Source organism: Corvus cornix, chromosome 5, assembly GCF_000738735.6.
Source record: "Corvus cornix cornix isolate S_Up_H32 chromosome 5, ASM73873v5, whole genome shotgun sequence".
NCBI classification, from domain to species: Eukaryota; Metazoa; Chordata; class Aves; order Passeriformes; family Corvidae; genus Corvus; species Corvus cornix.
In genome coordinates this window covers 35,085,356-35,110,565 of record NC_046335.1, presented here as the reverse complement: position 1 = coordinate 35,110,565, position 25,210 = coordinate 35,085,356, and the positions used below count along the sequence as shown (strand labels likewise).

The 25,210-nt window shown below is 39.2% G+C and overlaps 1 protein-coding gene and 1 long non-coding RNA gene across 2 annotated transcripts in view; one reads left to right on the top strand and one right to left on the bottom strand.

Annotated features, from left to right (window-relative positions):
• MAP3K9 (mitogen-activated protein kinase kinase kinase 9) overlaps positions 1-25,210 on the top strand; it is a 63,207-nt gene that overhangs the window by 23,507 nt on the left and 14,490 nt on the right. The window contains 6 exon segments of the mRNA XM_039552906.1: positions 4,437-4,617; positions 11,840-11,988; positions 15,415-15,590; positions 18,256-18,496; positions 19,635-19,757; positions 20,510-20,663. Coding sequence (XP_039408840.1) covers positions 4,437-4,617; positions 11,840-11,988; positions 15,415-15,590; positions 18,256-18,496; positions 19,635-19,757; positions 20,510-20,663 — 1,024 coding nt within the window.
• Positions 682-3,238, bottom strand: LOC104683453. Its single transcript, XR_750828.3, has 3 exons — positions 2,645-3,238; positions 2,245-2,318; positions 682-1,483 (listed from the first exon to the last, which is right to left on the bottom strand). It is a non-coding gene; the product is annotated as an uncharacterized LOC104683453 (long non-coding RNA).

Sequence of the window (25,210 nt, the reverse complement as noted above, 5' to 3'; positions counted from 1 at the left end):
CTGGCTCTGTGCATGCACACAGGAAGAGATTTTTTACATGGGCCTTGCTGAAACAGGGAAAGGCTAATCCACCCCTAAAAAGCTGACACATTCTTCATATTCCTGCTGGTTTGGATCTTGTTCTTCCTTGGTTGCTTGCAGACTAGGTTCAGTGTCTCTCCTGCCAAACAGTCTCTCTTTTGAAGGCTGGGAATGTGAAAGATTTTCTATTAAATTTTCTACCTGTTTTAAACCTCTGTATCATGGGCAGATCTTTAAAATCAGCAGACAAGAATGAGATTTACTTCCTTGATATATTAGCTGTGTTTTGGCGTAAGTGCTTTATATTTGTGCCTGAACTTGTTTGTTAGTGTAGTAGGTTGACCCTGGCTGGATTCCAGCAACCCACCAAAGTCCCTCTGTCACTCCCCTCTGCACCTGCACAGGGGAGAGAAAATATAATAAAGGGTTCGTGAGTTGCAGTAAGGACCAGGAGGGATCACTCATCAAATACCATCACAGGAAAAACCAGACTTGAATTAGAGACATTAATTTAATTTGTTAACAAAAAAATCAGGGCAGGATAATGAGAAGTAAAAGATCTTGAAAAAGACACCTTCCCTCCTTCCCAGCTCTATTTCCTTCCCCCACCAGTGCAAGGAGACAGGGAATGGGGGTTGTGGTAGTTCATCACACGTTGTTCCTGCTGCTGCTTGGGGAGAGGAGTCCTTCCCCTGCTCTGGTGTGGGGTCCCTCCCATGGGAGACGCTTCTCCATGGACTTCCCCAGCATAAATCTATCTCATGGGCAACAAACTCAACAAACTGCCGCAACATGGGTCACTCTTCCTGCACTCTTCCCTCATGGGGTGCAGTCCTTCAGGCACAGCCTGCTCCAACATTGGTCCGCCATGTGGTCCCAAGTCTTGCCAGGAAACCTCTCCACAGGTCTGCAGGTCCCTGCGAGGAGCCTGTTCAGTGTGAGCCTCTCACAGGGTCACAGCCTTCTCTCAGGCATCCACCTGCTCCGGTGTGGGTCTCCTCCATGGGCTGTAGGTGGATCTCTGCATCTGTGTGGTCCTCCCTGGGCCGCAGGGGCACCGCTGCTTCACCATGGTCTGCACCATGGACTGCAGAGAAAGCTCGGCTCTAGTGCCTGGAGCACCTCTTCCCCTTCCTTCTGCACTGATGTTGGTGTCTCCAGAGTTGTTCCTCTCACTCTCACTTCACTCTTCTCTTGATGCAATTACATTCTGCATGATAACTGTTTGGTTTTTTTTTATTCTTCTGAAATATGTTGTCACAAAGGTATTACCATCACTTCTGATTGGCCCACCCTTGGCCAGCAGCACATCCATCTTGGAGCCACCAGGGATTGGCTCTGCTGGACATCAGGAAAGCTTCTAGCATCTTCCAGCCCTCCCAATACCAAAACCTGGCCATGCAGACTCAATACAGTTGGGCCAGATGTTGATTGTCTGGCTAGTGTTAGCTCAGTCTCAAATCTGTTAAAAGAGGGAAAGGTACATTAACTCTGTAAGTGTAGGGAGTATGTTGCTTGTTTGTGTTTCATGTGTCTTGTTTGTTTTGTTATAGACTAATACGAGTGCAGAAGTAGTACTTGCAAGAGAGGACTTGCACTGAGAATACTAAACAAGGTGTAATAACTGATTGTAGGTAAAACTCAGAAGCAAATGAGACCATGTTGATTAGCATAAGCAAAATGCATTTGCAGTGTCCTAGCAACCTTCTATGTGTTCTCTGCAAAAGAGATTTTTTTTTTTAAAGAGGAAACTGAAATGAATTCATATTTCACCTATTCTTCATTGAAATTCAAGCAAACACAAGAGGGGAGAGTCAAGGTTTTTGGTTTGAAAATCTGACATATGGGCGAGGGAGACTCCTGGCAGTTACAAGTGAGCCTGTTGATACTGAATAATATAATAAAGGGAACTGTAACAGATGCTGGAAAGACTTACCATTCTTAAAACTAATTTTGAAAAATTTGGATTGCAAGATTACTATCCCAAGCAATTATTACAAGTAAATAGAAAAGGAGCCAAGGATGTAAATAAGGAATCAAGGACTTGCAATAAATCAGTCTCTTTTGTTGCCCTTCTCTGTGATCTTTTGTCATGGTAATTTTTCTTACTACCCTGCATCTGAGTAAAGAACAAGTTCTGGATACAAAATGCCTATGTAAGTACTAATTATTTTGTTAGAACTTAATACAAATCAAGGTAATTAGATTTAAAGAACCCCTTACCTGTAAGGTATGTACAAAGTATGTGATATATGGTGCTCTGTCCTGCTGTTGAGCTCATTCAGACAGAATATGATCTGTGAACAGTAAATTTGTTTGTTCCTCATTGTGATTATGGAGGGAAGCAAAAAAACCCCCAACCCCCCCCAACCCCATACTTTCTTGTCTCAAAGTTTTACTTTAACTTTACAACATCACTGTACATCTCTATATTACTGCATTTAAATTTAAAATTAGATTTTGTTATTCTGCCAGTTCTTTAGGCAGAATGGATACAAGCTAGAAAAAGAAGCACTATGTATGTTCTAGGAAGCTTTTCACTTTGCAATCAATGAGTGACTTGCTAGCAATTTCTTTTAGCACTTCTTCATCTGCTAGAAAGAAGTAGAAAAGTTAGACTTACTTGAAGAAAAGGCCCAAGGAAGGCACCTTCTGTACCTTGGTTTCGTGTGGTGGCTCTGTTGTGCACTGAAGTATTGCTCTAAAAATGCACATGCTTTTGCCAAAATGAAGAGAACAGTAACTCTAGGCCTCAGTCTCTTTTCTCTGTAATTTGGAAATGGAGCATGTTAGAAGAAATTTTGCAAAAGAAGCAAGAACCAGGAGCTTAACCACAGGTGTAGTTTCTTCACACCTTAAGTTGTCCCACAAAAATATTTGGAGTAGTATTTTGTGAATTCTGAAGCCTTGTAAAAGGGTAACTGACTTTTTTAAATTTTCAAAGAACAATTTCTTTAACTTTATTACTAAACTAAAAGCAGTTTTTAAACATTGTAAATGTGTGTTACTTATTATGTAGAAGGGTTCAAATAACACTTATTTTTTATTTTGTAAGAAACCCCATTTTGATTATTGGAAGGAATGATACTCCCCCCACCCAAAAAAAAAAAAGAAAAGAAAAAGCTGTGTTAGACATTTGAGTCTTTTCATGGACTGCTGAAAATGGTCCTGAAGATGATTTTTTATATATGTTCTGTAATTTTTGCAGCATGTTTGCCTTTCATAGTGGTTTGTTTTTTTTTTTTATGATCCACAATTGTTTGGTTATGGGGTTTTTTTGGTTCAGTTTGGTTTTTTTGCAATTGATGTATCCATAGAAAAAGGAAAAAACATTCTCATGTTTTCTAAGAACCTCTGTCTGTAGTGTCTGTAATGACATTAAAAACGGAGTAGCTGCATAATGATGGTGTGTGACTGGCTTGATGATTTTTGATGTGAAGTCTTTAGAATAATAGTAATACAAATACTTTTTTCTTCACGGTGCTTTACAAAGTGGCTGAAAATAATTTCGGGGTCTTATGGTTACACTAGTTATGGAAGTTTAGTGCCCTCATATTCTGTTGCTTTGTTACATTGCTTAGTGCAAAGTTTGGTCACTTTGCACTAAGATAAAGAGGATAATGAGATGCTGCTAAAGCAGAGTGGATACTTGTGGGCTCTGGTTTACACTCGGTGGTGTAACAGTACAACTTCCCGGCTACAGAGGAAAATGTCTTATATCACAGCATTCTTGAGTTCTGCCTCAAGGTGTTTTTAAAGTTCTTGGGTATGGACTCCTTTGCCACTGAAACAGAGCAGAAAAAAGTAGTTTAATAATGATGGGGGAGGGATTCCGTGGGGAATTCCGTATATGAATTCTGGAATTGGGCATGTTATTACTGATCATAAATATATTTTTTAGTAGTCACTTAAAAGAAATTTGTGCATAGAGCTTCTACTCCTAACACATTTACATGAAGGGTATATCCTGCCTGTGTGTGTGTATCCGGATTTTAAAAAAAAAAAGTCCTCTAAGCAGTTCAAGAAAAAGATGCTATTACTGGCTTGCTGAGAGAGGATTAATTAGGAAATGTCTTCCCTTATCTGGATTTCTAGAAGTTACAGTGGTTCACTTCCTCTTAGCAGAGCATTATTATACAGAATGACACTAGGCGCTATATTAAATAATTATCTTATTACGTATTTGTTCTGTGGGGCTTGGTACTTTGGTTAAATTTGAAGTTATTTGCTGGAGAACTGTTCAGTTGTCAGATGAAGGGATCAGCCTGAAATAACTTGTAACAGGGTATGGTATGTTTGAATAATGAAAAGTCAGGGAAAATCTTGAAATTTGGGGATTCTCCAGGAGAATCTTTTTTTCATAAATACTAGCTTTACTCTGCATACCTTTTATTCCCCCCCTCCCTTTTCTCCAGTACTGATACTCGAAAAGGTGGAAAATGGAGATCTGAGCAACAAGATGTTGAAGATCACGGATTTCGGCTTGGCCAGGGAATGGCATAAAACTACCAAAATGAGCGCAGCTGGGACATATGCCTGGATGGCTCCTGAGGTCATCCGCTCTTCCATGTTCTCCAAAGGCAGCGATGTTTGGAGGTATTGATTTGGCGTTAAGTGATTGGATGCTAAAGAGTAACTAGACCTTCCAGGAAACCTCTTATGTGTAAGAATGAGTAATGGTGAACCAAATATTAAAATTCAGGTCTTAAGAACACTTTATCTACCAGCTTTCCATCTGTCAGACTTATCTCAGACTTACTGTTACTGTAGAAAGTAAGTGGTGGACCAGCTACTGCATGCCTCCTAACTTCTGTTGTTCTGTAAATTTTCATTCAGATTATTCTGGGATTCATAATCCAAATCCCCTCTGCTTTATCTAAACTAAACTTTTTGTGCTTATTTGGCTATTGGTTGACATAATCAAAGGCCATAATACAATCTGAGAAGTACTTTATTTTTTTACTGTTTTACCAACAAGATAATTTTGAGATATTTTGATTTGGTAGCAGTCTGTCACTGATGTATGTGTACACTGTACTTAATTGAATTCCTCATCCTGTTTCAATCCAAATACTATATTTTTTGCTTTAATAATAATTTTATTAATTATTTCTACCCTTCTACTCTTTCACCTAGTAGATATGTGAAAGAGATGGCAGATCTCATATCTGGGTCCATCTGAGTATGTAATCCATAAATAATAACTTGCATGTATGTATTGCCTTTTTCATTCATGCACGGGGATTTTTGTGAATGAGGTAATTTGGTGGGGAGGAGTGTAAGGGTTGGCCCGTATCCTTCCAGAAACTGACTTTGAATACCATGATTAAGTGGATTGGTAAATATAGAATTCAGTAAATAGCTCTAGGACGGCGACTTTTCTGGATGCTGGATGACTTAGAATTAGTACTGAACATCTGAAACAGATGAAATAGAGAGAATTTTGTTTTTCCTGTGGAGAAAAAGGTGTTGAAATGTCAGGGTCTTTGTCTTTAGAGTAGTAAGATTCTCTCGCTGGCCACTAATGCTCCTGCACAAGTGAGTGCATGCTGTAAAACCTGTCAGGATAAAGAAATAGCCCAGATGGTAGGCTTGTCTGGCTGTTAGGGCAGATATTTGGTGTGGGGATTTTAATTTTCCTTGTCCAGTTTTGTTGAATAGATAATGCGTTCCCTTGTGATAAGTCTGTGAACTTGTATTTTGCGCACTGATGGTGTGGATAATATTCTGGCTCTGTAATTAAGTGTGGTAGCCTCTGTAGTTAATCTGAGACAAAATGAGCAAGAACCGGGCTTTTATTTGGAATGAAGTCTGGCAGAAATGAAAATCTTAAGGATGTGCACCTTTTCTGTGCACGTGATGATAGTACTGGTTTGTACACAGCTTGTCAAGCTAAAATCTAGACTTGCTGTTCTCTGAAACAGTGCTAGGAAGGGCCTTTAAGGGTAACCTTAGGGAAAGGGGGAACAGTTTTACTGTAACTTTACTAACCCAGGCATGCTGTGAACAGATCAGTAGATGTTCTGTACCAGTATGAATTCATTTTTTAAAAGTTAAGAATTATTCAGTCAGTTGGTGATTTTCATGAAGGTAGCACAAGTGCCTTCTATACCTGTGCAAAAGTCATTGACTTAAGGACTGTGAATCACTTCAGGATTTAAGGACTCTAAATAACTTAAATTATTTGTTTGTTTTTCAGAATACTTTATTTCTACTTTTGAGATTCCTTCATCACTTTCTCTTGTTAGTTACCAGTCTTCTCTTGAAAACACGTTGAGTTCCTCATAATACTCTCCCTTAAACAGAGAGTCATCACCATTAAGACAACTTATGTACTGTCTCTGAATAAGCCTTTTCTTTTTGGCGGCTAAAACCTCTTTATTTGTAGTTAAACAAACTGCAAAGAACATGTATGCAGAGGAAAAATGCTTGCCAGTGCAATCACTGCTGGTCTGTCAATGATTCTAAGCCCTAGATTTTACAAAAGCAGTCATAGTATTGTATAGTAAATCCTGTCCCCACCCAAGGATGCAACCTGAAATTCTTAACAGGATGAACTTTTTTATCCTATTAGACTTGCCCCTCCTCTTGTCCAGTTCAACCACTTGGTTAATCACTGGAGTCATAGGGGTTTTTTTTGCCTGACAACCTTCCAGTTAGTCTATGCACCATCAACAGAACTGTCTCTAATGTTCACAAACCCTTTTATTTCAACACCTTTTCTTTAAAGTTTATTAGAATAATACTGCTGGCTGAACTGTTGCCCAGCCTTTGAACAAGAATCTTGTTCTCCTTGTGTTCTTGCTGCACCAACAGGTGAAGAAGATGCTGAAAAAGATGCATGCTAGGACTGAAATTTCCTGAGTCGTCTTATTATAACTAACTGCTGCTTCATCTTTTCAAAACATGTTCAAGCTCCATTTAAAAAGCTCTAGCTGTTTACTCTAGAGTAGGGTTGGCAAAGAACTTAAAAAGAGTGAGGAATGGCCACACATGGTATTTGTCACCAGGGTCTGGGCCACTGTGAAGCTTGTTCATAGTACCAGTACTTAGTAAATCTTGCTAGTGAAAACTTGTTGCTGTGAATTTTACTGTGCCATACCCACAAGCTCTAGATATACAGTAGAAACTTTGTGCTTATATTGCACAGAGGACAACAAAACTACAGTTTTATTTCAGTAAGTCAGTTCCTGTAAATCTGTTTATGTGTTTGTATTTGCTTTGGATTTACAGGGGTAAAGTTGAAGCATGGATGTTGCAGCTTATTCAGTACTGTACTGTAAGCTAATGTTAGTAGGCATATAAATAAAATTTTCCTGTCATTTGACTGTTTAAATATATTTCTTGTTTGTTACACACTTCATTTTTTACTTGTGCTGCTTGAAAGATAGTCATATTGTCAGTACTATTGGTATCTGGAATATAAAGGCACCATACAACCTTCATCTGAGTTCTCTATGTTCCTCAATTTAGATGTTTTTAAGTTACATCTACTCTGAGACCAGTGAAATAATTGAGAATTTAATTTCCATTTAGGAATGGAATACCAGCTCTAGCTAAAACCATCAGATTAGCAGATCAGGACGTTTCAGGTATTCAGTGCTGGGTGTAGAAACTTCAGTCATTAGAATATTTTGTTTTAATCAGGTGTTGGTCAAGCACTTCCATCCACAACTGACCGCTTGTAGGCTTCTGTAGTCTTCTGTGTGTAATGAAGCACTGGCAAGACTTTAGTACCTGGCAGATAAGTGCTGACTAGCAATATTAGCAGAAACTCACCTAGGAGAAGCACATGCAACTGATTGATGTGAAATGGGCAGGAGAGGTCATCTCTGGAGCTGCCAGTTCATTAACATGCAAAATGCCAGCTGTTAATAGCCATAAAAATGTGATAAAGTTTGGGTTGGTTTTTTTCTTAACAAAGGTAATGTTCTATTTTCTCTTGGAACTGGGATCTCCTTGTTGGGCTGATAATTCCTTCCTCATGGTAAGTGTTGAACCTGGAGAAATGGGTAAGAGAAGCTTATGGCACAAATGCCATGGAACAGTACCAGTGAGAAAAAAAATAGTTGTTTTTTAAAAGTTCATAGACTAACAAGGGAGGTGGCAAAATCACATGTGAAATCCTGCAGACCTCCAGCCTCCCTCACCCTGAAAATCCAGTGTGTAGGATTGAACCTGATGTTAAATGGCTTAAGGGATTACTGGATCACTGAAAGATGGTTAATTATTCACACAAGTGTCAGTTGACTGGGATGCATGGGTTGTGTCACATGGTTCATTTCGTAATTGAAGTCCAAAAATTACTACTAGGTGCTGGAAAAATAAATGAACTTGATCACTTCTTCTTTCTCCCCACTGAGAATGAGTAGAGGCCCTTGTTTCTTTCTTTCTATGCCTTTTTTTTTGTAGAAGTCTTCTGGCTCTGGCTTTTTCCTTTGTACTTGCCAGTCTTCTGCTTGAGAGTTAATATAAAACACTGTGTTCAGCACCTCTCTTGGTGTTTATTCACTTGGGATTATTGTTCAAGTGCCACAAAGCAGTATTCCCTAGTTCTGTGGAAGCAGTATTCTCAGCAATGAGCTGTAGGTGTGGTGGCATTGAGCTTCGTCAGAAGCAAAATGACCTTTCCTGCAACATACACTTCTAGTGTCACATTAGAAGAAACACCAATCTGTCTATTCCTTTTTCCTTTAAAAATTACCCTGCAGAAGAAGTGCTTTGAGCGCATCAGTAGTGATTTATCCAGTACTAGTGTTAAAGTAATAATACAACTCTTTGGTAGATTTTACTACCTTTTGCTATCAACAGTCATATCCAAACTGAAGAGTAACACGAATGATCAATCACATTTAGACAGTTCAAATATACATTCAGCCCAGTTTTCATTTTCTTTGAGTGTTTTATAAATCCTAGAAGGCCAAAAAGAAAATGGGAACTCCTTAGACTCTTAATTTATTTTTTTTCAAATAATGCTCTTGAGACAGTAAGAAATAATAAATTATAATATCAAGAGTATGAATTACATAGGAAAAAAGCAAAAGATCGTGTAGGTCAAAAAATATTATATTCTGCTTAATAAAGTAAAATAGCTGTGTTAGCAGCAAAGGTTGGATCTTTAGTGACTAAAATCCAGTATCTAAGTGGGAAAAGTGCTGTTAAGGATGTCCATCTAAGGTTAGCAGCAGTTACAGTGAATGTTAAAGGTGTAGTGGAAGGGAGATTGCAAGAGTACAAGTTGTGATAATGTACTCCCAAAAGGATAGGGAAACGGTTGATTTGAAACAAGAAAAGCTTAATATTTTAGCTTCAGACTGTTTCATGGAGCAGCTATTTAAGGAGCTTGTAGGAAGAGAAGCAATTTTTCATTCCATCTTCAAGTGTGCTTAGGAGGCCTTCAAGGTTGCATAGTATGACATGGTCTAAATATATGTAACTTAGATTTTATATCTTTGCAAGCACAATTAAGAAAAATTAATCCGTTACAGTAGTGTTTAATCTCAACATTACTGACCTTGGGAATTTTGTGTAAAAACAACAAAAGGGGAACACGCAACATGGATATCTTTTAAGGACACTGTTTAAGTTCTGAGTGAATGTATGGGAAAGCCTTTAGAAGAATGAAAAAGACAATGTGAAAAAGACTACTGAAAGACATATTTTTAAAAGCTCAATCTGTATCCAAATGAGGAAAATTATGCATGGACTTGAGCTCTGGCAAGTTGAACATAAAACAAAGAAGATAAAAGGGTTTTGAGGAAAGTCTTCTTAAAAACTGAATCACTTGCTTTCAAATGCAGCACAGGTGAGAACCCTGCAGGAGAACATACAGTCCAGAGGAGAGCAAAATGTAAGAGTGCAAAGAAGATGAGGCTATACTAGAAAAAAACATCAGTGACTTGTGTCTGCTAGAATAGAGCAAAGAGAGGCATTTTAAGCTGAAAGTTTCTCTTTAAGGGAGTCAAGCCTGGAGGACATATCTTACTGAAGTAAAGTTCACACAGGTGTTAAAACTGACTGATAAAATGAGCAGTAACATTTCCTGAGATTTGCAGTAACACCCAAGATTTCTACAAGAACATGAGAGTCAGCTGAGTTAATGTCTGTGCTGTGTAATCTGTTGCTTAAAGCTGCTATAGTACCAGAGAAATGGAAGGCAGCAGACATGGTGGCAGGTCTTAAAAGAGCTTCCTGAGGATTAGCAAGTGTGATTTTGAGTTCTTCTAAATGGTAGAAGCAGCCCTAAAGAGTAGGGAGCTGGTGGACATGTGAGCACAGCTGGGGAAGAGTCAGCTTTTGTAGAAGAAAATGTAATACCTTGTGAAAAGTGAAAATGCTTGAAGGAGATATTGACTATGTGGATAAGTGGTGAGATTGCTTATACTATATTTGGATTTATAAAGACTTTAAGCAAAATCTTTCATCATAAGCTTTTAAATAAAGTAAATTGATGTGAGAAAGGAGTGCAAGTATTTTTCTTGTCATTTAATCAGTTCTTAATTACTAGAGGAATAAATTAGTTTTCTTGGTGGGGAATTCTGTGTTCAACACAATCATAAGTGATTTGAAAAAAACAATAAATTGTTAGGTAGCATGGTTGATGATAACCAGGTTATTCAGGATAAGAAAGATTAATCTACTGCAGAGAGATGAGGAAAAGTTTTACTATAATGAACGATAAAATAGGTGGTAGTGGTAATAAATACAAAGTAGTACCCATGGGAGAATTTCATATGGGCTCTAAATTTCACTATTGTGGTTCAGTAAAAACACATTGGAGCTACTATGCATAACTTAGCTGATTTTATAAAGAGTGAGGCAACTGGCAAATGAAAATTTAATAGGAAAGAAAGAAAAGAAGCAATACTGCTTGTGCCTCTCCCCACATCTTTAAAACTTCGTGATTTTGCTCATTCTAACAGAAGATGTCAAGGTTAATGAAAGATATAAAATGGCTTGTGTTCAGGATAGTAACTAGATTAGGACTTATCTATATTAGGATTTGGGGGTCTGGAAAGAAGATGATTTAGGCAGGATGTGTAGGAGCCTGTGAAATCATGGATGGCAATAGAAGGAGCTAATAGGGAACATATGTTTACTCTTTCCTGTATTGAAAGAACTACAGGGAAGCCAATGAAATTACCAAGTGACAAGCTCAAAACACATACATGAAAGTATTTTTTGGCAATGCATCATTAAATTTGTGGAGTTCACTACCTCAGAATATAGTGGATGGTAAATGGGTTCAGAGGAAAGTAAGAGATCAATGGAAGAAAAAACTGTCAGGTCACTGAGTATGAAGGAGCAGTTTCTGTTTTGGGTTTCCTAGAAGCAGAAAAAATATTCTGAGGTTATGTTTTTCCTTATATACTTTGGGGGAGAACACTCCTGGAACTATTTCCATAACTTCGTAGGTAGTATTTTGTAGAACATCTTAAGAACAGCTTAATTCTGAAGAAGTATTTTTGACTTATTTTTAGAAATCACAAACTGCCAAACAAGCCTTCTTCATATTTTTGGGTGTTTTCAGAGCTTCTGTTTTGAAGCTAAATTAGAAGATTTACGGTTTTCAGATTATTCCCAGTTTTCAGAGAGGAAATTATTTTTGCCTAAAAGGTGAAAATGTCATCTTATTTCAGACTTACTAAAAAAAGCAGGCAAAATAAGGCAGATCACCAGCTTGGCAGTCATGATAAGCTTGTTCTGAAAACTGCAGTTTCTTTAGGGTACCAAACTCACAGATTCAGGTATCTTGTTGCTTAACAAAGACTGTGTTAAAGTCAAACACCTGTTCTCTTTTTTGTTTCCTTCCCGCTAGTTATGGTGTGCTGCTTTGGGAACTGCTAACGGGAGAGGTACCATTCCGAGGAATTGATGGTCTTGCAGTAGCATATGGTGTTGCCATGAATAAGCTTGCCCTTCCAATCCCTTCCACATGTCCTGAGCCTTTTGCCAAACTCATGGAAGGTAAGCCAGCTGTGGTGTGAGTGTGGTTTGTGCTGTTTCTAGAGTGCTGTTGAGCATGGTCTCTTTGTGTTGGTTTTGTTACCTAAGAGCACAGATTTCTCCAGTGGCTTTATTCAATGCTGCAGGTTATTATGGGAGCCAGGCCTGGCTGGGTAGTGTGCTGTGACAGCCACTCTACTACCAGAGTAGTGGAAGAGATTTTTTTATTAACTGGCTTTATAGGAAAATGGGGGCTATTGCTGTCATCACTTAGCTTGTTTTCTAGTAGTTAAGACGCACCAACACCAAAACTTCACTTACTTTGGTCTAGTTTGAAGGCTTTAACTTATTTTCAAATTCATAGGTCGAACATCTTGCTAGGTAATGTCAGATTGGTTTGAAACAAAACTTTATCCTACTGATACTTCAGGGAGACGGTTTAAATGTGGCTTTGCCGTTCCAAAACAACCCATATTTTCAGTCAGATTGATGTGATTTCCTGCTTTGCCTGTGGAGGTAGTTAGTGCCCAAGGAGGGCTACAGAAATATAGGAGAAAATCTGAAAGAAATATAGGAGTTAGTCATCAGAGCTACTGTGGTTATTAAAAAGGATTCTATGAGGTAGCTTTCAGGTGTGCTTATGTGACCTGGTCTGCTGGCCATTGCAACTACTTTCGTGTGTCCTGAGCTTCAGTTGTTTCTCCCTCACTCTCTCCTGCCCTCTCTCTCTTCCTTACCTTCAGTACTTTTGTCAGTGTCCCTCTTCCCAAGGATTTCCAAGTGTTTATATAAACATTTTATACCTATCTGGCAGAAAGGAAAACAGAGGTAAAGAGAAATCAAACTTGGTTTATAGTCTTGGTGAGCAAAGAATGAGTCTCAACATAGAACTGATACTCTGTGGCCTCTGGTGGTGCTTTTAGCCTCAGGAAAGGGGTATGAGTCATGAAAAAATGTTTCTGATGGATTTCCCTGTTTTTGGAATACTTTTGCATTTCTCTGGTCTCTTCTTTAGGTTACAGGCTTCAGTCAAGGTAAAGTAAAAAATTTCATGTATGTTCTGCTAAAAAAGAAACATCCTACTGGATAGTAAACAGCAGTACAGTTGCAGGTAGAGTAGCTTGGAGGCAGTGTAAAGTGAGAAACTGCACCTGAGAGAGTCGATGGAACTACCAGCTCCGTGTTATGCTCAGGTAGTTTATTTTGACATGCTTCCCTAAAGCAAGGACTCTGGATTTCTTAACTATGAGTGAGTATTTAAAAATAATGCCCTCTATTGGGAAAGTTATGTAGAGGCATATGGCCAGGGCTTGAACCCAGCAGCACAGGGGTGAGCACCCACGTGGCTTTGGAACACTTGGCTTCTCCATGTGCAGGGCGAAGGCGAGAACAAAAAAACCCAATTGCTTTCTGCCCCTTCACCAAAACTGTCTTTCAAAAGGCGGTTTCCCATCTCGGGTGAACTCTCGTTTCCCTAATGCTGCTTTTACTTTTGAATTACTGCCATGGTGGTCTTCACTGAGACAACAAAGCTGAACTTTTGCTCTTCACAGAAAAGAGTTATATGCTACAACTGTCCTCATTAGTGCAAATAATGGCTGATCTAGGCCTGGGAAAATAAAAGCCACGGGCCACCTGCTAGTTATCCTGTTCACTCATTCATGCATTTGGCTGGTTGCAGCATTTTGTTGTACTTTGGGTCATGTTTGCTTTGCCATGCTTAAAACCTGAGGTAAAGAGACAGGGATTATGGCACTGACAGTCTGGCTGTAACACCCATTGCTACTAATTGGCCAGCAGCAGGGGATCGTCAGAGCACTCTTTAACATCCTCAGTTCTCTAAAGAAGCAAATTGAAAGCTATAAACACAAATGCATTCCAGCTTGATACCCACAGTTTTGAAAACAAAGCTCCCAAATGCAAAATCTCAGTAACGCTAAAATCGAAGGAAAGACCTGCAGAGCCAAGCCTTGGCTGTTGCACAGGTTTTGTGAAGTGATATTTATTTTTAATTACAGCTGCCCCTTGGCGTACTTCAGTTCACAAAACTGATGAATGAATGTCTTTTAGGACATCACCAAATATTTTAAGAATGTTCCCTTTTTTCTGACTTCAAGGTCTAGAAAACTTTTAGAACGCTTTTATAACTCTTGTCTTGTGCTGCAGTAATGTGTGTCTTGTAAATCCAGTGACCATGCAGAGCAGTGCTGTATGATGAGAGAGACTCATGTGTTAGTTACTTCCATTCATACAGAAAAGGTGTGTTCCTTACAAATACATGTGAATGTTAAGTTTTTCTCTTTGGTTGCTCTGGAGTTTTGGCATGCAGGCACCTAGCAGTACAAAAGAGAGTAAGGACACTTGTTGAACAGGAACCTGTGTAAGCGTAGGTACAGGACAACATAGAATGAGAAAGTGATGTTATCTGCTGGAGTAGAAATGAGGGGGAAGTAGGAGGGAGGACTGAATGAGTGTGAATTTCCTATTCAAAAGTGTTGTTAAATCAAACGTATTGACATAATGGTTTGGGGGATTGTTTGTAGCTTGAGGGGTTACTTTGTATTATTTTCTGTTTCTGTTTTCAATGTTCAGTTCCCTTCGCTGTAAAACATTTCCTTTTGTACTGTTGCTCATTGAGTTGCCTTATGTGGTAAGACGGCTACCTTCAGTTCTGTGTTTTTAGAGCTCTGTAACTGGCTAAGTAATTGCATTAGATTGTAAATGAAATAAACTTGTTTATCTGTGGTTTTGCCTAAAAGCAAAAGAAAAAAGTCTGATTAATTTTCTCTCAAATAGTAAAAAAGGACCTGTAAAAACAGGAAAACTCTAAATGCACTATTTGATGTCATTATTTACTTAAATCTCTTATTTTCAGTCAAGTTATGCCCAGTTTGCTTTGCAGGAGAGGTTTTCTATTCTGAGAAAAGATTCATAATGACTCAGCTTAGTATTAGAGTTTGGCATTAGAAAAAAACCCTGATAGAGATCGTCCTGCTGCAGTATGGCTGTTAACTCTGCAGTGTAACTATGATAAAATAAGTGTTTGCAAGAATCCTGCATAGTATTTCTACTCTGTGAGCACATACGTGCATCTTAAAGCAAAATATTTAAGGAAATTATTTGTTATTTTTTAAAAATGCTGTAAGATGTAACCTTCTGTACCATGAATAAGCCTGTATTTTACTTGACATATTATTGCAATAGAACCCAGAGACCTAGATAATTAGGTAGTTCAAGATTTGAAGTTCTGTTGGATATTGTATAAACATGAAAGCATGAATTCCATACTTGACATTAGTCAGTGCAAGTGGGCAGTGGGAAAGATGGAGTAACACAGATGGTGTGTATGCCACTCTTAGCCACTGGGGATCAGTAAAGTACTATCCAGCCTCTCAGACCTCCATACTTAGAGATCCTTGACAGTTGCTTGTCTTTGTTCTGTTCTAGATTGCTGGAACCCTGACCCACACTCACGACCTTCCTTTGCCACTATCCTAGACCATCTTACTGCCATAGAAGAGTCTGGTTTTTTTGAAATGCCCAAAGATTCCTTCCACTCCCTGCAGGAAGACTGGAAACAAGAGATCCAAGAGATGTTTGATCAGCTCAGAGCCAAAGAAAAGGTAAGTAGAGAACAATGCTCCCTGCTTGTGCTCTCTGGATTGTAATTTCCCCATTTCGTGGTTCAAACAGGGATTATTGTTTAGTGCATCCCAGAGCTAATTTTGTCTGTGCTTTACTGGAGCTTGTATTAAGTCCGTGAATCAGTGACAGGTTATGATGCGCACAAGGGTAGAATCACAAGAAAATTAAATATCCGTATCCTGAGCTGCTGCTCTTTCTAATATTGTAGTGAGCTTCCATTATACTCTGTGCAAATTGCTGTGATGAATTATCTTGATTGTTTAGTGCATTTGGTAACTGTCTCACTATTACCATCTTAATTGAGAAACCCAATGAAAGCTGTTAACAGGAGATGTAGGAGGGGTAGGTTCAGCATATATACTCTAGTAAACATTGCAGCTTTGGTTCTGCTGGGTTTGCGTTTTCAAGGTTTTGAGCACAACCAAAATGCATAGAGTTTAATAAACATGAGTGCTACCAGGGGAAGGATCCAGTAACTGCTATAACTGAAGTCCATCTGGGTAAATAGTAGGAAACAAAAATGCTAGCAGGAATAACAGGAATGGTGACCAACAGCCTTGAAGAGGAGATGTGAAAAAGCTGAAGTTTTCTTCTAGCATACTTGCAGAAAGCACAGCTCGCTGCATCTAATTTAAGGTCTTTACAGAGACTGTCTTTAGTTGTTGGTAAGAAAAACTGCAGCAAAATCACTAGCGTAATAATACATTTGTAAGTTCACATTCTCTTGCCTGAAAATAAACTCTTAATAAGCAACCACCTTGATTTGGGCTCAGAGGTTGGGTTTAGGAGGCAGAGAGAAGGAAAAGAAGACTTTGGATCAGAGGAAAGAAGTCAACTTCTACAACAATACTTAAAACATTTCTATTCACCTATTATAGTAGCTTTTGGGAAAAATAAATTGGCTTATAGGCATTTCCTTGCTACTGTTGTCCCATGGCATAACTGTATTGGAACAGTTTTTGAAAACCAGAAACTTAACAGACAAACAGTCAAACAATACTAATTACACTGCTCTCAGGCTGAGTACTGTATTCCTCTTTAGCAATGGAGAAATAATTTTATATGCTGTTCACCTATTGAGTAAAATGTACCAAGTCTCCCCAGTGATGAGCCAGGTAACAATGACATTATTAAAAACATCTAAACTAAAATCTGTCTGATTATCTGTCTGAAGTTTAACTTTAATTCTTCAGTTTTTACCTTCTGCACTGGAATTGGCCAGCTGAAGAAAATTACTCTGAGTGCTGAATTCTTTTGTCCTTGGAAAGGAGCGCAGTGGGATTTTGGGATTTCAAGGACAGTTTCAGTTAATTTATTTTGTCAGCAAGGGATAGATTGAAAGGTTTGCCATATGCATCTTTGCCAGGACCATGTCGAGATGGCTTTTGAGTATCCCCAAGGAGGAAGGCTCCACAGCCTCTCTGGGCAACCTGTGCTAGTGCTCAGTAATGCAGTAAAAAAGTGTTCAGTGTGTGCCCATTGCCTCTTGTTCTATCGCTGGGCACTGCTGAAGGAAGCCTGGCTTTATCTTTTTGCCACCCTTCCCTCAGGTTTTTATATGCACTGGTAAGATCCCCCTTCACTCCACCCAAGCCTTCTCTGTGCTAGGATGAACAGTCCCCTATGTCTCAGCCCTTTCTCGTAGGAGAGGTGCTCCAGTCTCTTAATCAACCTTCATGGCCCTTCATTGGAATCTCTCTGTGTAGGAACCCAGAGTGCCGAGAATATTTCTCTGCCTGTTTTTAACGGTTCTTACCCCCCTGAACAACACTGTTTTAACCTCCAACCTTGGAAAAAATTACCAACAATCAGACAACAACTAGAAAATACAGTGGTGTGAATTAGGTGATAGACTACTGTGTAAGATTGTCACAGGGTGAAAAATTTAGAGGTTTTGGGCTTCTCTTTGTAGTAAATAGGTAAGAGTAAAAAAATATCAGAATGGAAGATTGTTATTGTTCTCTAAACCTTCTTCTCCTTCTTCTACTACTCCATGTTCTGCAGTAAAAGTAGTTTGGAATGATTGGATAGAGAATTCCGCAGTTCCTGCCCGTGTTACTGAATAATTGGTAGGAAAGTGAAAATAATATATGTTTTTAGTAACTATTGGTTAAAATATCTTTAAAAGCTGTGTAAATCTTGATAATTGAGCTCACTCCTGCTTTTCTGTCTTCTATGCTGTACCTGGGTCACACTAGTGGCTCCGTTCCTCTGATAAGACTTAATAAACAACTATCTGGAAGCATTGAAACTAAAGGAAAAGTCTCGCTTTTCTTTGAAACTCCTTGCAAGGACTTTCAGTAAATTCTCTCCCATCAGGAGGGACTTGATTTACGGCACAGTTCAGTGTCGCTCCGGTATGTCCATGTTTGTCTTGTACTGGAGAGCCTAGAATTTGACACAGGATTTCAGGTGTGGCTTCACAGGTGGTTATGTCTGATTTTTAATACTGGTACGAGGGGCCTTGAATGGCAAGCATTGAAGTCCTTGAGGAATGTTTTTGGCTCTCAGCTGAGCCTTTAACCAATGGTGTTAGCAGTTCTGTGAGCACAAGTCATTGTAGCTGTACCTTCAGAACAGGTAGTGTTAGTCTTAACCCACAGGTCACAAGGTAGCCTTTTGTTTCTACTTATCTCCCTGCAGGAGCTGCGCACATGGGAAGAAGAGCTGACTCGTGCTGCTGTTGAACAAAAGAACCATGAGGAGCTGCTACGAAGGCGGGAACAAGAGCTGGCAGAACGTGAGATTGACATCCTGGAAAGGGAGCTCAACATTATCATCCACCAGCTGTGTCAGGAGAAGCCTCGGGTCAAGAAACGCATGGGGAAGTTCAAGAGGAACCGGCTCAAGTTAAAGGACGGCAATCATATCAGCTTGCCTTCAGGTTGGTGCCGTGTCAGGCTGTGCCAGGTGAAGTGGGAGCAACCTGTAGATTTGAGAGTTCCTTACGAGTGACCCTTACGCATTAGAAAGGATTTGATGGACTTTGGGAAAAACATACCTCGTCAGGATCAATAAACTAAGTTTAATGCTCTTGTGGCTAGCATTGCCCAAAGTCCCAAGGTGAAGGCCAGAAGTAAATTTGAGATGTTACATGTTTGTTAGTCATTGGCTGTATATGGTTTATTGTAAAAATGTGGTTGCAGTTTAACATGTTAATACGCAAAATAATCAGCTTTTTAAAGGAAGTACATAGAAAATGATGGAGGTTCATGCTCTGGGAATATTTTACATAATGCTGCAGGAGAAACTGTAATCTACTGGATTTTTTTGGTGTAGGAATCTAAAAATCACCAAAAATACATTGATAACTGTGAGACTACAATACCTAGATTGTTAATTCATACATGAACTCCTATTAACGTGCAAGTGACTTCCAATACCACCCTTCTGGAAGAAATGTTAAATATTAGTAAGGTGTTGACGAAGTCACTCTTGAGAGTGAAGATGATGTGCAGAAATACTGAATTCTTAGCATTTCTACTGCAGATCCTTTGTGCACATTTAAATTTGTAGAAAACAAAAAGCGTGGGGTTTGTAAATCACATAGTGTTCGTCATTACATCAGGGATGATGACTTGCACTATATTCTTTTTTTTCTGGGAGACACTGGCTGTTCAGAAGAGAAACTATGATAAAATTTGTATGTTACTTATGCCTTTCTTTTGGTCTGCAAATGCCTATTTTTGGTGGTGCTTAATAAACTAAAAGGTAGGGTGCATGGATTTATACAGGGATGTACTTTGGCATGTCAGTCAACACAAGGTCTGTGTGTGTATGTGTTTCACACATACACTGAGAAGATACATTTTCAGGGCTGAGTGCACATCTTTGTTCTGAATTCTGTGTGTACAATGGGCAAATAGCAATTAGCTGTAAAACTTCATTTCTACATAGATCTACATGTGCTCTTTGAAAGTTACCGTAATTTTTTTTTTCTTACATTAAAAAAAAAAAAAAAAAAAAAAGATAATTTTAACTGTGTCTTTCTGCTTTTATTTTTTTTTTCTTTTTCTAAACAGATTTTCAGCATAAATTCACTGTGCAGGCTTCTCCAACAATGGACAAAAGGAAAAGCTTAATCAGTAGCTGCTCCAGCCCTCCTGCAAGTCCTACCATTATTCCCAGACTCAGGGCCATACAGTGTAAGGACCTCAATGTAGTATTGAATTTGGGGAATGTGCAGTCTGTCAGTGTGGTAAGATGCCAAGATTCCATATCTAGGACAGGACTGTTAAAGAAAGTACCTAAAATGTTTGCCTTGTGTCTTGTATGTATGCATTTAGAGAGACAAATGGAGTGTCTTGGTGATGGGGGGAGTATCACCTCCTTTGGAGCCAAAACCATACTTGCCCACGTTCTTGAAATACTGCTGTTTTTATAGAAAATATGTTCCTTAGGTGTACAAGTTAATTTTTAAAAATACTAATTTGCAGAGTAGATCTGTGAAACATCGCTATAGTGTATTAAGTGACTGTTTTAAGGAAATAAGAACAGGGGCACTTGTCATGCAAACAGTGTTCCCATTATAACACAGGATTAGGCAGACATACATGTATTAGAATTATGAAAGTCATGTTAACTAATGTGTAGTGTTTGTAATGGATAGCCCTGCATTTGTGCATTTGGTTTCAAACTGGTGGTTCTAAAGAGAAAACTAGTGATGGAATAAAGCTGGAGAGGCTACCTATACTTGAAAGGATTAGGTAATGCTTTTATTTGGCATTTGGTTGTTAGATCTGTGTTGATAAATGGTCAGAATTATGGCAAAATCACTTTTGTTACTATTCCTGCTCTGGTCTATGTTTTATTCTTTATGTTGCCGTGGAACCAATTATTTTTAATTTTTGTATCTGTTTTTCTTTCCCATTTTCCACTGTTCTTTCCACTTATGAAGTGACACCTGCTGAAAGCAGTAAAACGTGGGGACGAAGCTCAGTCCTTCCAAAGGAGGAAGGAGAGGAAGAAGAGAAGAGAGGCCAGAAGAAAAAGGGACGCACTTGGGGACCAAGCTCACTTTGTCACAAGGAGCTAGGTGCAGGAGAAGAGGGGTAAGAGAGGGCCTGGAGGCAACTCGTGTCCAGGTTCTAAAACTGGTCATGAGCTGGCTCACAGGAGATTTGCCTATCTGCTTGCAAACACTTTTCTGCTTCCAAACTTATTTCCTGTACCAGAGATGTTAGAGATTCAGAACAGTTTAGAAAACTGCATTCAGTTCCTTTGCTAGTGACTGATGTTTCACTGTCTGCTATTAAGTTATTAGGTGTATTTGTAAGCAGTTGGACTTCTTAGCTGTACAAAACTCTCTCTAGTAGGTTTTCTCTGTTTTAAGGCTCAGCTTTCTGCAATTTTGTATCATATCTGAAACTGCTTCTCTCTTAAAATTCTCAGATATGCTTTTTCTTGTCTTAGATGCTATTATATAAAAAAGTATCTGATAAAGCCAAGCAAATATCTTCTCTTCAGTCTTTTGAAAAGGACATGTACCTTGAGTGAATCAATCCTGAAAGTGATTTTTGCAGAGATACAGGTTGTACCTCTGTTTCTATAGGTCATCGTTCTGTGGCATCTTTTTTTTTTTCTTTGTGTGTGTGAATTATTTATACCAGGACTCCAGTGAATCATTGCTGGAATGCTGCTTTAAACATAGGACTTTTTGGCCTTCTAAAAGATTTTGAATGCTTGGTAATTTTTAGTGGAGTTTGAGCATCTTCCCCCTGATAAATTGATGGTTTGACTCTTGCCATATTTTTTAGCAGGGAAAATAAAATAGCTGGTTATAATCTTTATCTTTACTATTGTGTGTTCAGGTGTGAAATGCCTGAAAAATTGATGTTTGCATAGTGCATCACTATTGTTACCCTCTGCAAGAGGGCCTGGATCTATTAAAATATGTTCTCTCTCTAAGGTGCTCAAGACATGTTGACAGGACAATATGGAAGAAGCTTCTTTGACTGCTGCCTATGCTTTACCTATCCTACAAATGAAGGATAGCATTCTACAGAATTAAAACAGATGTCACGCTTGACAATCATCAATTATGTAGAAAGGCAGGAGATCACTGAAGCTGGAAAAAACCACTTCTACCTTGAAATCATGGTAGAATTCTGGGAATAGAGCTCTTCTGTTTTCTGTTAATTATTGTACAGTCTGAAGCACCAACTGCTTTTGGACACAGACAGCTGGAATGGAGTTGCTTGCAAACTGTGGTTCTGTTCTCTCTACAACTGAGATGTTCTGTAGTATTCAGAATCTTTCCTAGGGAGACTCGATACAGATACACATTTTGCAGAGTGTCTGAAACACGAGAGTGTTGCTGAGAGAGCAGTATGGCTAACATACAGTGAACCACTCCTTGCTGAGATCGTGCCAGACTGCAGACTTTAATTAAAAAGGAGCAGAGTTGCTCCCTTTAAAGACTCAAAAGTTAGTTCTTGCTATTTTTAAGTATTTTTTAATTCTTATTTTACAGGGTAAGGAGATAAAATTTCATTGCATGTTTAAGGTTGGAAAAGACCTTTGAGTCCAACCATTAACGTAGCCTCCATCATGTTTGCCAGTAAACCATATTCCCAAGTACCACATCCACACACTTTTTGAACACTTCCAGGGATGGTAATTCCACTGCTTTCCTGGGCAGCCTATTCCAATGCCTGGCCAGCCTTTCACTGAAGAAATTTCTCCCAATAATTAATCTAAACCTCTCCTGGTGCAAGTTGAGGGCATTTTCTCTTGTCCTGTTACTTGTTGCTTGGGAGAAGAAGCCAACCCCCACCTGGCTACAGCCTCATTTCAGGTGTTTGTAGACAGTGATAAGATCTCCCCCAGCTTCCTTTTCTGCAGGCTAAACAACCCCAGCTCCCTCAGCTGCTCCTTGTATGACTTTCTAGACACTTCCGCAGCTCCACTGCCCTTCTCTGGGCATGCTCCAGCTCCTCAGTGTTTTGCTTGTAGTGAGGGGCCCAGAACTGAACGCAGGATTCGAGGTGCGGCCTCACCAGCACTGAGTACAGGAGAACAATCACTTCCCTAGTCTTGCCAGCATGCCTTTGGCTTTCTTGGCTACCTGGGCTCACTGCTGGCTCATGTTCAACTGCCTGTTGACGAACATCCCCAGATCCTTTTCCACCAAGCAGCTTTCCAGCCATTCATCCTCAAGCCTGTAGAATTGCATGGAGTTGTTGTGACCGAAGTCAACAGAACAGAACCCAACACTTCATGTTATTGTACCTTATACAGTTGGCCTTGATTCATCATTGATGCAGCCTGTCCAGATCCCTCTGCAGAGCCTTCCTGCCCTCCAGCAGATCAACACTCCCACCCAACTTAATGTCACTGCAAACTAACTGAGGGTGCCCTTGATCCCCTCATCCAGGACATAGATAAAGATATTAAACAGGGCTGACCCAAATACTGAACCCTGGGAAAATTGGGGTAAAGTGAAGAGCTCATCTTAGGATAGCGAGGTCCAGTTCAAGTGTTCTCCATAATGCTGTTCTGGTAGCAGAAGTGCTGCTGTTACTGCTGCTTATGGGACTTTGAGATCCAGGGAACTTTTATCTTCATAATTTTTATCACTTTCCATGTATTCCTCACAGGAGATAATGCCAAGTTTATGCAAGAATAGCATTGTGAAAATTGCAGTGGCCTATAATTAACATCAAGTAAAGGCAGTCATGAAAAGATGATACAGTGATTATTCACACTTCTCCATTTATCTTTGAACATAAAGAATATGCACAGCAGCTGAAGGGAGTTGTGCTGAATTGCAGAGACTGGATGAAGCTTTTTGTTGGACTAGTTCTGTGACAGTTCACTTGTGATCTTACAGTATATTCTGAAAGATATACTGTGAAGTTTTAATTGTCTTTAAACTTGGCATTGATTAGTCACAGACTTACTATGGCACGGGTGATGGTCACCCTGCTTTTTGCACAGGTTACTAATTTTACGGAAGGTGACAGTGGATGTGACTTAAAATGCTTTAGCAGTTACCCCTTAAAATCTGCAAGCTAAGTAGGCAACAGACTTTTTTTATTCACAGCAGTACTAATGCCTTAACATGGTATTACAGAACGCTATTAAGACATTAGAGATGCTGTCTTACAGTTGTAGGGAAGTTTTTTGCAATTTGCTGAGCAAATAAACCTTGTCATCTTACCATTCCTACAAAGAGGTGCCTTTGACTTCCCAGTAGAAAAAGGCAACAGAAAAGTCACTCAATCATAATACAGCAAAGTAAGTAACAACCTTCTGGTTAGTTAATCTAAATAGATTATAGGCGAGAAATTTTTAGGTTCCTGAATTGTTATGTTGGTGATTGAAATACAGTGTAAGTGCTAGTGCTTTCAAATCATTCCAGTTCCTCTTTCCTTAGGGCACTGACAGACTCTAGTAGGAACATTCTCTTAAGTCAGCATGTTTTGAATTGTTTTCCAATGCACGCCACTGCCTAATTAAGGTGATGTGCAGGAATCTTCTGGACAGGTCTTTGAGGTCTGCTTGTAATTTGAGGGAAAAAAGAAGGAGCAAAAAATAAAAGGGAAGGATGAAAATTTTATAACCTTAAGGCAAACATAGCAGGCCTTGAAATTATTCTGGTAGCTATTTATCTTCCTGTTCAGATTGAGCTGCACTTTGACAGTAACAGCAAATCTTCAGTCTGTTCTTTGCAAGGGAAGATTGCCCTGAGAAGTCATGAGGAAGCAAACTAAGTTGAGTATGTGTTTTCCCAGCTCTCTGGAAATCTCACCTTCCTCAGTAGTTCTCTACCCATATTGTAAGAGCTTTGAGATTCAGTTTTGGAGGTGTTCACACTGCTAACGTGGTTCATCTTCACTCACCAGCTTCCCTTAATATGCATCTCTGTTTATAGTATGTATCCTAGGTAGGCATGTTGTACACCTGGGTTATTTAGATCTAATGTATGCTATTGGCGTGTTGTGTTACACAGCTGAGTATGCTGTGGAGGGAGTAAATCAGAACAGACCCACACACTGATTTGCATGTCTGTTATAAAACCCTATGGTTGTTTGTCTTGACAAATAGGGTTCAGTGCTGTGTTGTCTGGATTCAAGATCACAGCAGGGCCAGAATGGTTAATGAGGATGGACTTGCAGGGCAGTTGAGAACTGCACAGGATACTTTTATTGTAATGTCTGTACCACAGTCATCAACGAAATGATCATGTGCTGAATCAAGTTTAGATCCTGTGGCCTTGCTATTGCTGCAGTATAGTTTGGTGACAAGTAGAGCATCTCAATTGGGTAGAGAGCAGAGGAAAAACTCATACCAAGGCAAAAAAATACCCCAATATAATAACATTTTTAAATCATGGAATGGAAGCTGTCTTAGAAATGCAGAGTGATGGTGGTGGAAAATAAGAATCATGAGAGGTAACTTATATATGCTTGTATTTCCCTTTCTCTTTAAGGGAATGATGGTAATGAATTACATGTCTTACCAAAAAACAATGCAAGCTAGTAATGGAGCTGGAAGAGAGCTTATCTCTGAGTTTTCTGTTCTTTCGGTAACAAGTCGATGCTTTTGTGTTTCCAGTTGAGATCAGTCAATCTGCAGATCTTTTTATTCCTTCCAT